Source organism: Lutra lutra, chromosome 3, assembly GCF_902655055.1.
Source record: "Lutra lutra chromosome 3, mLutLut1.2, whole genome shotgun sequence".
Taxonomy (NCBI): domain Eukaryota; kingdom Metazoa; phylum Chordata; class Mammalia; order Carnivora; family Mustelidae; genus Lutra; species Lutra lutra.
The window spans coordinates 13,795,787-13,808,617 of record NC_062280.1 but is presented as its reverse complement, the minus strand read 5'-3'; the positions used below and the strand labels follow the sequence as shown (position 1 = coordinate 13,808,617).

General features: G+C 39.1%; 1 protein-coding gene across 1 annotated transcript in view; it reads right to left on the bottom strand.

Moving 5' to 3' along the window:
* The window catches only part of CDK15 (cyclin dependent kinase 15), an 82,204-nt gene extending 71,241 nt beyond the window's left edge, over positions 1-10,963 (bottom strand). The window contains exons 1-4 of the mRNA XM_047723283.1: positions 10,784-10,963; positions 9,911-10,060; positions 9,602-9,699; positions 2,337-2,416 (exon numbers count right to left, since the gene is read on the bottom strand). Of these exons, the coding sequence (XP_047579239.1) occupies positions 2,337-2,416; positions 9,602-9,699; positions 9,911-10,060; positions 10,784-10,912 (457 nt within the window). The 5' untranslated portion in view covers positions 10,913-10,963. The remainder of the gene's footprint in view (positions 1-2,336; positions 2,417-9,601; positions 9,700-9,910; positions 10,061-10,783) is intronic.
* Between the last annotated feature and the right edge of the window lie 1,868 nt (positions 10,964-12,831).

The window sequence follows — 12,831 nt, the reverse complement described above, 5'->3', positions numbered from 1 at the left end:
CTTCTCCAATAAGGGCTCCCAGCTTTTTTGGTGACGGAAAAAGAAACACTCATTGTTGGGAAATGGGTGCCTAACAGCCTCCAAAGTGTCAAAAATCCTCTTGCGGTTTTTCGTATTATACAAGCAAAGCATTCAGTAAGGTAAGTCCGTAAAACAAACACAGGAAGTCCACAGTTGAATACTAAATGTAATTGCAAACACCTGGGAGGGAGAGGCAATTCCTCCGTAAATATGTGATAAAAGAAACATCTACCATGCAGAACAATACAGATCCAGCTTTTCTGAACCACGCTGAGAGCCATCTGTTAGCAAAACTGGCAAAAAAATTTTCATTGCTGAGTCAAATGTCAACCTGAAAAACTTGGCCGTGGGTACAATCTGAGTGAGGCAGGCCCGAGGTAATAGGCAAACCTGAACGCACAAAGGCAACACCATGAAAATGCAGGGAAGCTGGGCCAGAGGCTCTCCTATTATATTGGTGACCTGGGGATTTCTATTATGTTCAGAAATACCATTCAACCTAGCCACACATCTCTTTCTAAATCTGATCCTACTTTCATGGGGACCACTAATAAGTACATTAGTAAATGCAGCTTCTATTACATTAAACACTTAAAATCTTGCTTTCCTCCAGAATGCCCCTGATCCTACCAGGATGAATTTCTGTCTAACCTGACAGTCATTTGGTCCCTCTACTCGAATTCAAGATGATGTATTTCCCAGGGGCTCTAAAAGGCTTTTGAAAATGGCATCAAATTCAGTTATAAACTCATTTTCTAAATTGCTTCTTCCATGCCTGTTTGCATAACCCATCCTTCCTCGTTCAGTTCAGAATCTGACTCCATTAGCCACACCGAGACTCGCTGGTTCTCGTCTTCATTTATGTCTTTTTTTAACCTCCATTACAACACTTGTAACTTGAATCATCTGTTCTGTTAAAACTGAAAATGACACAAAGATCAGGGCTTTTTCTTCTCATCCTTCACAAGGCCCAGCAATATGTTGTGCAAATAGTGTGTGATCCAAAAAGAGGGGAAGATAAAGTAGTTAAAAGAGGAGAAAATGAAAGGGAAGAGCCATTTCTGGCTTTGATGGTTTGTTTGTTTGACTTTTTTTTTTTTTTTGCTAAAATGGATAGCAAGCCTATCATCATTTAATTAATTAATTAATTTTTAAGATTTCATTTATTTATTTGACAGAGAGAGATCACAAATAAGCAGAGAGGCAGGCAGAGAGAGATGGGGCGGGGGGGGGGCGTCGGTAAGTAGGCTCCCCGCTGAGCAGAGAGCCAGACGTGGGGCTCGATCCCAGGACTCTGGGATCATGACCTGAGCCGAAGGCAGAGGCTTCAACCCACTGAGCCACCCAGGCACCCCTCATCATTTTATTTTCAATGGCTCATGTAAAAGGTTAATAAATTGTATTTTAATTATTTATTTTCACTATATTGTCTTCTTGATTTTTTTTTTTTTAAACATGGGGCTTGAACAAACAACCCTGAGATTAAGACCCGAGCCGAAAACAAGAGTCAGATGCTTAACTGACTGAGCCACCCAGGTGCCCACTTCTTGATTTTTATATTATAAATTATTAGTTATCCTGATAGTGAACAAGACATCCCTAAAGGAAAGGAACAAGAATGGAATAGTAATAGCCACTATTTGTGGAACTCTGTAAACGTGATAAGGGCTTTCAGATGCATGTTCTTACAACTCAATAAAAGAGGTACTATTATCCTCTTTCTGCAATAAATGGGGTCTAAAACAGGTCAACTAATCAATCTACCCACATTCACACCATAGTAACTGGTGGATTTAGGATTCAAACCCAAGTCAATCTGACACCAGATGCCTCACCTACTTGCTGTACTGCCCAGGGTACAGAGAACATATAGAGACAACAATAAAAATTCACGCCTTCCCGAAGAGTTTCTCAAATGCTATCTAAACAACTTATGATTTCCAGGTTAATTATTTATTGAGAATTTGTGTGCTTGTATTATTTTTTCTCTTCTACATGGACTTGTCAGGGTTACATAGACGTAGCCTTGGTGCTTTAGCATGGGACCCAACATGTAGAGGGTATTTAGTGAATACACATTGAGTTCATAGTCTTGGGCAACTAATATAATCATTTTGAATCTTAATTTCTTCGAGAGTAAATAATAAAATGAGAGTATAAATATATTCCAAAAACAATTAGGAAGAATACAATTGCAATTATAATATTACTTCTAGAAATATCAAAAGCCAGATGCTGAATGGATAGGCTCAATGGACTTTTTTTTTTTTTTTAACCAAATTGAGGACTTGTAAAACAGATCTCTTGGTTCTTACCTTCCCGAATAGCTGTAAACGGGACTCCTTCCTCCGCATTCATACTGATGACTTTTAGAGCCACTAGTTGTCCATTTATCCTAGAAGAGTGGGGTGGGGTGAGGGGGGAAGGGCACACATTTATTGAGATGGTTCATAGCAGTTCGTAGCAACAGTTTGTACCAAGGACAGCGTAACAAAAGTACCTTTCCTTCCAAATACATTCCAGCATGTGCATCCACAATGTTCTCAAAATAAACAGTTTTAAAAAGCCATATGTAAGTATATCAAAATATTTTTTTTCTTTTTACCAAAGTGGTAGAGGCTCATTATAGAAACTTCGGCAAATACCGAAAAGCACAGAACCCTGGCCCCCTCTCCCCCACCAAATCCTTCCTCTTAGTATTTCCATGTATCTTGTTCATTTCATTTCTCTTTGTGCACTTTAAGCCACCCTTATTTTCCACCTAAATTGTTCTAGTGACTTCCTAACAGTTTCCCTACTTGTATGTCTGTCTCTATCTCTACTGTGTACTCTCAATAGAGGAGCCCAGGGCATCCTTTTTAAGGAAAAGTCAGAACAAACCACTTGTCTGCTTAAAACCCACAGTTATCTTCACTTTTCACTCTGAAGGAAAGCCAAATTCTTACAACCATCTCCTAGGTGCACCTGATCTGCTCAGCCCCACCAGTAGTTCTCTCTTTCATTCTCTTTCTTTCTCCTCTTATTCATCATTTTGTTCCCTGATGTAAGTGAAGTCTTGGAGAACCAAGATTTTCCTACGAGGATAAATATGTTGTTTTTCTTAAAGATTTTATTTATTTTTTTGAGAGAGAGCACAGAAGGAGAGGGAGAAGCAGACTCCCAGCCCAACGTGGGGCTGGAATCCAAGACCCTGGGATCATGACCTGAGGTGAAGGCAGATGCCCAACCGACTGAGCCACCCAGGCGCCCCTAAATATATGATTTTTAATACAGTGGGATTCACATCATATTATTAGTAACCTGCTTTTCCTCCATCTAATTTTTCTTTTATTCATTCTTGTCAAGTGTGGTATGTAATGAGATAATATTTCATCATATAAATATACTACTACAATATGTTTATGCTTAGGTGCTTCCAAATGCTTTTAAATTGTTTCTTTGGGCCATTATAAAATATACAGTCACAGTGATGTTTGTAGCTCAATCTTTTCACACAGCCCCTATTCTTTCCTTAGGGTAGAGTTGGAATTGCTAAGTCAGAGTATGCTGCGTGTACGTTTTTATTGTTTTGAACACATGTTCCCAAACTATGCCACAGAATGATTACAATGCTGACTGGTCATGTGAGTGGCCATTCCAGCACTTTCTTGCCAACACTGGGCAGGCATTTTATTTTCCTGTGTCTTTTCATTTTTTAGAGCAGTTTTAGATTTACAGAAAAATTGAGATGATCACACAGAGAGCTCTCATAAATCCCTCATCCAGTTTACCCTACTGTTAATATATTAGTATGATACATTTGTTATAATTAATGAGCCAATATGGATACAGTATTATTAACTAAAGCTTATAGTTTATTAAGAATTCTTTAGTTTTTTGCAGTAAAAATGTATTTCTTATTGTGGGTTGCGTTGGACGTTGGTAAAATTTGGAGGTAGTGCAACATGATATAACACAGGAAAAGTCATAAAAGTACCAGACTCAAGGATTTTTCCCAATAAACTTATTTAATAATGATTTTTAAATTTCCAAATGCATGTAAGATATTCTCAACTGTGTTATAATAGAACAAAGTAGAAGTAGCTGAAATTTCCAACATTAGAACAACATAAAAATGTGTGGTACATCAACATGATGGAATACTTTGAATTCATGACAATAACTTAAGTCGAGAGACAGGTAGAAAGAGAAAATATTCATGATAAAATGAACAATAGAATACAAAATAGCAAGCATACCATGTTTATGACTTTAAATAATTTGTGTGCCTATGCAATTGCCGTACTAGAGTGATGGATTATGGAGGATTTTTAAGTTTTAAAAATGAATTTGTGGGGCGCCTGGGTGGCTCAGTGGGTTGGGCCTCTGCCTTCGGCTCAGGTCATGATCTCAGGGTCCTGGGATCGAGCCCCACATCGGGCTTTCTGCTCAGCGAGGAGCCTGCTTCCCCTTCTCTCTCTGCCTGTCTCTATGCCTACTTGCGATCTCTCTTTCTGTCATATAAACAAAAATGAAATCTTAAAAAAATTTTTTTTTAAAATGAATTTGCTGATACATATTCCTTTTTTTCTTTTCTACAGCAGTTATAAGTTTCCTATGGTTTTCCAACTTGATTTCAAAATGTTTTCTTTTTATCTCTTAAAATAGATGTCACAATAAATATGTATACATTTATGAAATCAATTAATTTATCTTAGTCTTTTTGGAAGTTGAGATATAATCAACAGACAGCATTTGGAGGTCTACGGTGTACAATGTGTTGTTTTGATACATTTGTATATTGCAGCATGACCATCAGGATTTCTTTAGTTTTTACCTAATGTCCTTTCTCTGTTTCAGGATCCCATCTAAGATGCCACATTACATATAGTTGTCATGTCTCTTTAGGCGCCTCTTGGTTGTGACGTATTCCCAGACTTTCCTTGTTTTTGATGACCTTGACCGTTCTTGAGGAGTACTGGTAAAGAATTTTGGAGGCTACCTCTCTACTGGGATATTTCTGATGTTTTTCTTATGATTAGATTGGGGTTATGGACTTTGAGAAGGTAAAGTGCCATTTTCATCACATCATATTACCATGTCAGAATTTGAGACAGACACAGGAAACTATCATGAAGATGGTTAAGGGTACATACTGTCATCAGAATTCATGGCTTTTTTTTGGGATCATGACCCAAGCCAAAGGCAGCTGCTTAACCAACTGAACCACCCAGGCGTCCCGAATTCATGGCTTTTGACAGTGACCTTAATCAGTGAGGTAGTGTCTGTCAGGTTTCTTCACTGGTTATTCTTCCCCCACTCTTTATCCACAGTGTACTTTTGGAAGAATGTCACTATGACTAACCCACACTTGACTTCAGTTATTTACATAAATTATTTGAAATTCTTCTGCACAGGACATTTTCTCTTCTCTCCCATTTATTAATTTACTGAGTCATTTATTCATAGCAGTGTAGACTCATAGATATTTATTTTACACCCTGGGTTATAATCCAATATTAGTTTATTTTGTTGCTCAAATTTTTCCAGCTTTATATTTTGGGAGCTCTTTCAGTTGGCTCCTGTGTCCCTTTGACATATCCCCATAAATATGGGGTTTGTTTTTTGGAGGGTCATACATCTATCTTCATTTTTTAATGTCTATTTAATTTGCCTGAAAAGGATTATCACATTTTAATTTCTATTTAACTAATCGTGAACCTGAGTTTTCTTAAGTTTATTGGTCTTTTCTATTCTTTCGTGATTTGCCTATTTGCCCATTTTTTATTGATATTTTTTTTGATATTTTTTGCATATATTTTTCACCAGTTTATTTTGTCTGCTTTCACACGTCAATAAAATTTTGAGCTTTAAAACTTTTGTGAAATTCAGTATTTTACAAAATGTTTTACTCAGAGCTTACCTCTGTGACATTCTTCCCATCCCCCTCCAAACCAATTTTTTGGTCAAACGTGTTTAGAAAATGCTTTTATACTTTAAAAATTTTCTTAATCTTTCTTAGACAGTCATGGCATACATGAACATTTTAAAGATGCTGAGAGCACTTGTAATAAAGAATCACATTTTTTATTTTGTTTTAAGTTTCCCTGCAAAGATTTGACAATAGTAAGTGTTTCAATGAAACCTCTACTAAGGGCTCTCAGAACTAGGGCTCCCTAGGACATACATGGGTAATTGAGGCACCATGGACACTTCCGCTCTTCTCTTAAGGGCTCCGACTTCAGTATGATGTGTAGACAGATCTTTCCAGCCCAAAGATTACACAGAATTTCTTTACCTATTCCCCTAGTTCTTATCTTTTCTTTTTCATTTATCTCTTCAATTTACTAGGAATTCATATTGTGTATTTACCTTTTCCAAGTTAGTAACGACCATCCCAGCTTCATTATTGGACTGTCTTCTTTTCCCTGATGATTTGACAAGTTACCATGATCATGTATATATTAGATCTCACTGATACTGGGTCCGTGACTGTTCTGGACTTTAGAAATACTTATTTCTTTGATCTGTCTTTTCTTATACTACACTTTTCTTATACTCCACTGTTATCGTAGCTTTTCAACATATTTATATTAAAACTTGAAATTAAAGAATCACTGATACCTTTGTAGTATTAAATTTTCTAACCCAGATATTCTGTACTTACTATGGTCTCTGGAATAATCCATAAGACCTTATACACCTGGTAGACTACAACTGCACCTGTTCCTTGTCCTCATCTCTTTCCACCCTCCCCTCCAATGTCCTGCCTGTTCCTGCCTCTGGAATTTGTTGCTTGCTATTCCCTCTGCCTGAGGCTCTCTCCCACTGCTCATGTACATGGCTCATGCCTCATCTTTGTCAGAGTCTGTTTTCAAGTGTTCCCTTCTCATACTACTATTTAAAATAATCATCTCCCACCTCACTCTGGGACCCCTAACCCTTCACTGTTTTATTTTTTTCCAAAGCACTTTTCACTCTTTGACAGACTCAGTCTTTCGTTAATTTGTTTATTGCCTATCTTACCCTGACCAGTATGTACCTTCCATAAGAGTATTTGGTCTCCTTTGTTCTCCAATGACCATTTGTTGGCTGAAACAGTGCCTGGCACATAGTAGGTGCTTAATAAATGTAGAATGAATGAATGCCTATCTGGCTCTTTCTCAGGTCTAATGTCCCTTACTAAATCTTTGCCCATTTTGGATACTAAAGATTTTTTTTGTTGATATATTTCTTTAAGATTTTATTTATTTGTTTGACAGAGAGAGAGATCACAAGCAGGCAGAGAGGCAGGCAGAGAGAAAGGGGGAAGCAGGCTCCCTGCCGAGCAGAAAGCCCGATGTGAGGCTCGATCCCAGGACCCTGAGACCATGACCTGAGCTAAAGGCAGAGGCTTAACCCACTGAGCCACCCAGGCTCCCCTTTTGTTGATATTTTAAGAGTCACTTCCCTTCCTATATTTTCTATTAAATGGTTATTGCTAATAAATAAGATGGCTTTTGATAAGTGTATTTTGATTTGGTAACTGATCACCTTACTGTTCTTGCTTACTGCTTCTACTGGTTTCTTGGGTGATTCCCTTGGGTTTTTTAGGTAGACAGTTCTGTATTCTACAAAAATTATATTCAGTCTTCTTTTTTCTGCCATTGCATTGGATAGAATACTTGTGATAATCTTTAACAGTAAAGGATAATGAGCAGTCTCACCCTCTCTCTAACTTAATGGGGATGTCTCTAGCATTTAACAAAAAAGGTATGTGATCGATGATTTGAAATATTCTATATCAAAATGAGGAATTATCATTCTATTCCTATTTTGCTCAGAGTTTTAAAAACTAGTAACTGGGGACACCTGGGTGGCTCAGTGAGTTAAAGCCTCTGCCTTCGGCTCAGGTCATGATCTCAGGGTCCTGGGATCGAGTCCCGCATCGGGCTCTCTGCTTGGTGGGGAGCCTGCTTCCTCCTCTCTCTCTGCCTGCCTCTCTGCCTACTTGTGATCTCTCTCTGTCGGATAAATAAATAAAATCTTTTAAAAAAACAAACTAGTAACTGATGTTGAATTTATTTGGCATCTATCGCTATGATATTTTAAAACTTATTTTTAAGTGATAAATGTAATGCTTTTGTGGTAAGGAATAAAGGGAAAAATCTGAGTAATCTCTTTCTCCACCACAGTTTCAACCACTAGAGGTAACTACATTTCACAATCTCTTGTGCATTTTTCCAGACTCCTCTAAGCGCAGATAAATTTATACATGCATAGTACATCAGAGTGTTTTTTTTTTTCTAATTGAGAGTATAGGGTATATATTATTCTGTAACTTGCTTTTGTCTTTTAGAATATTGGACACTTTTCATAGTAGTACATGTACCTCTTACTTTAGACGGCTGCACACTGTCTCACTGCTTGGTGATTATTTAGCCTGTCCTCCATGAATGAGGTGACCAGGTTTTACTTTTTCTATGATAAATCTTGCTGCAGTGAATATACTTGCACCTATATCTCTATCACTTAAACAAGTATTTCTATTTTTTTCAGATTTTATTTATTTGTTTGAGAGAGAGGGAGAGAGGGAGAGCACCAGGGAGAGTGAGAGGGAGAAGCAGACTGCCCGCTGAGCAGATAGCCCAATTTGGGGCTCGATCCCAGGACCCTGAGATCACGACCTGAGCCAAAGGCAGATGCTTCACTGACTGAGCCACCCAAGTGCCCCTAAACAAGTATTTCTAATGTATTTTTTGTCCTATTACTCAGGCGAGTCTCTTGAAAGAAATATTTTATATTCTTAGTTTCTAAGATAATCTATGGAATTCAATTAAACAATATATTTTAAATATTTCCCTAAAATCCTGTTTCAGCATGTAAAAATAATAACCTGATTACTAGAATGAATAATAGTCTTGCACTATTTATATTATATTTTTAAGATGAATGTTTAAATATTATTGAGTCATTATTTTTCTCCACTGGAGTAACATAAATTAAAAAAAAAATCAGACCTCTGACTTACCCACCTTGACTAAAAAAAGCAATGAAGTTCATGAATCTTTCATGTATATTTAACAAACTTTGCTGACCAAAATGGGCCTGAGCCTTCTGGATTAGCATCATTTTTATTCTGCAGCCATTTTGTGTATTTTGCAAGTGTACAAACCCCAGAACTAATCCTTTTCTGCATATATCATACTTCGTAGACACCAACTTCAGTTTCCTCTAGGAAGGTAAAGCAAGAAGGAAGGAGCAAACGCAGGGCTGCCATTGCAAACCTCTGTCATGGTGCCTTACGGAGAGATAAGAAAACCCTTGAGAGACTGCCCTTGGGAAGAGCAGTGCTTGTTCCTTGGGTCCATAATAGAAAGACTCTCCTTCGAATGGAGTAAAAGAGAGGAGAAGCTGATAAACATCTCAGGGGGCTGATTTTAATAAGGGCAAGAGAAGTTCATTTTTCTTACAAGTCTCCTTAAGTCATCATGTCTCTCCCTGTTCACTATGGTATCTTACATGGGTCCCGAACTTCCGCCCTGTGTCCCCCAGCTCTATAATTTCCAATGAGAGGGGCGGGAGCTCATCTGCAGAGTCTATCCCAGCATGAGTCACTCACCTGCTAATCCCCTTGTAAACTGTAGCGTAAGAACCTTCACCCAGCTTCTCCAAGTTCAGGTAAGATGATGCTGCCCCAAAAGGGAGGCTCTTCCTCTGCTTGGGCGGAATGGGGAGGGGTGAGAGGTGGGAGAGAAAGAAAGAGCACTTTTTTTTTTAAGGTTCACTTTCCCCACCCCCTCCCCGAGAAATTAGACAGCACTGCCAGAGTATACTTGGAAAGACCCTCTCCGTAACTGCCCGGGGAGGGGGGTCGACCTCCCTAGACAAACACATATTAATTCTTCATCTGCATCAGCTGTTGACTCACCCACTGAAAACCCTGCCTCAGATCCTCTTCCTGAAAAGAATCACTGTTACTCCGTGGCCTTTTACTCTTGAACTTCCGGGCACGGACAGCCCGAAGTCCCCTGGGGTGAAATGAAGTCATGGAACATGATGCTTCTTTTAGGTCTGTCAGCTGGAGAAAAAGGAAAGTACAGGAATAAAATGTATGCAGTCAAGACTCAGTGGCTGACAAAACCTATTTTTTCTTCATTTGTCTGATTGTCACTCTTCAGATGTTTTCTAAGCCTCCTACACTGCACCCCCCCAAAAGCAAGTCTTTTCCTGAAAGCCAGATCCTTAAAAAAGACCATGATGATATCAAGTGCAGAAACTACATTCTTTCTTCACTTAAAAATATGTCTTCAACACTTTGGTTAACCTAAATCTCTCTGATGGACGGTTTCCAATTTTTCTCTGTTTAACTCAGCCTTTTTTTCCCCATCAAGTCCTCTTAATTTATCTTTTTTGGGGGGGACGATTTTTCTCGTGTGTCATTGCTAATAACCATAAGTTAATCATCAAGATTTTGAATCCATAGCCTACCAATACTGCAGCTTGCTTTCTGAGGCTCAGCGCTGTAATTTAATACTTGAGAGATTACAAGAGAATAACTACTTTCTCAACTTCAAGTCAACTGAGTTTTGTGCAGCCCAAAGCACACGATTGTTTTTCCCTGTTGGTTTACAAGAACATCCACAAATTTGATAACAATGGCCATAAATTCTCTATGGCTTTAATAGGATTTTCCTTTTATTGGTTTAGACCCACCGCAGAAAAATCCGACCCTGCTTCAGAAAGGGAGTCTCTGAACTCCTCCATTTATCAACAGAGGAAGATGCTGCTGGGAGACAGATACCTCGATCGCAGCCTCCGCGGGCTCGGGCACAGGCGCTGTCCTCTGGCAGCTGTGCGCATCGCCTCCCTCCCAACAGCGATGGCAGCTGCCTCCAGGCTGGAGAGTCTTTGTACACAGCTCTTGACCCATAATCTTCCAGGTTCAAGGAGAAAACCCGCACTTGAACCTCTCCCCTCTGCCTCTCCCGTCCTCCTTCGCTCCCTTTTTGCTGGAGGTCAGCAAGGCTGGAGCTTTCATATGACTCACATGAGGGCTCTGAGTGGAGGAGCCTCATGACTTCAGCAGTTTTTCCCCATCAGGGCAAGAAGCTACATCCGAAAGGTGGCTGCCTGCATTCTTCTGTGCGCAACTGGAAACAGGACAGCTAATACCGCTGCAATCAATTTTGGCACCAAGTCCTTCTTCCAGGCGCAAGTGAGGGCTGTTACCGTACACAGCTTTGATGAATTTACGTTGCTTAGCCATGTACATGATCATGATATTTATTAGGCTTCCTGGGAGCTAAAGTGAAGAGTATTTTCTCCCTGCCTTTCAACTGAAAGCATTTTACTTCTCAGACTAAAATAAATTTGCAGCCTAGCCAACTTTAAGTAGTCAAAGAAACCACAGAATCACAGAATAGGAAGATATCTTCATCTCTTTGCTTCCAGCAATAGTGTACAATATCTAAGAGTCCCACAGGGGTAGTCATTCATTCATTGATTCGAAAATGATCTGGTGAGCACCTGTGCTGTTTTTACTATACAGACAATGGTGTTACCCAGTGGTGGGGAGAGGGGAGTTTGCATGAAATATCTTCTTCTCTCCCTCTCTTCTTCCTACTCCCCTGGCCCTTCCTGCCACATAAATGTAATTAATGGTTACCGAATTAATAGCATGACATGTCAAGGAACTAGCTTGATTTACTTTGTAGTCTTTGAGCAGAAATTTTTTTCCTCATACACTCCTAATATTATCACTATAATATACTAACTAGAATGAGACAGAATGTAGAATATACACACACACATAATCAGGACCATTGGGGGAAAAAGTTTAATCATGTCTAGTACTACAACAATATTTATGTATGTTTGATATCTGAACCTCAATAGTTAAAAAAAAAAAAAACCCTTTCAGAGAATTTAATGATGAGTATGATTGAAGATTTATTTCAAAATTGCCACAAGAGAAGATACGGTAAAACAAGCCAACTTAAAGTTTCACTTAAATTATAAATTTTTCTTTTTAAGATTTTATTTACTTATTTGACAGAGAGAGAGAGCACAAACAGGGGGAGCGGCAGAGGGAGAGGGAGAAGCAAGACTCCCCACTGAGCAGGGCACCTGATATGGGGGCTCGATCCCACAACCCTGAGATCATGACCTGAGCCAAAGGCAGACGCTTAACTGACTGAGCCACCCAGGCACCCCAAATTAGAGACATTTAATTTTTTTTAAGATTTTATTTATTTATTTGAGAGAGAATGAGTGAGAGAGAGCATGAGAGAGGAGAAGGTCAGAGGGAGAAGCAGACTCCGAAAGGAGCTGGGAGCCCGATGCGGGACTCAATCGTGGAAGTCCGGGATCATGACCTGAGCCCAAGGCAGTCGCTTAACCAACTGAGCCACCCAGGCACCCAGAGATGTTTAATTTTTTAAAAAAGTGATGAGTTAAATTATACAAGAAGAAACTATTTTTTTATAGTTTTTTTTTTTTTTTTTTTTTTTTTTTTGAGAGAGAGACAGTGAGAGAGAGCATGAGCGAGGAGAAGGTCAGAGAGAGAAGCAGACTCCCCGTGGAGCCGGGAGCCCGAAGCGGGACTCGATCCTGGGACTCCAGGATCATGACCTGAGCCGAAGGCAGTCGTCCAACCAACTGAGCCAGCCAGGCGTGCCAAGAAACTATTTATTTAAAGGCTCTTAAATCTTTGACCAACAATTGACAGAGAGTGAAATAAGTTAATTTCCCAGAATACTTAATTCCATTAGAATTTATCATAATTTGATTATAATACATTTTATGAGAAATGCCGATTTTTGCTTAAAAGGAGGTTGTGAATTTTATCAT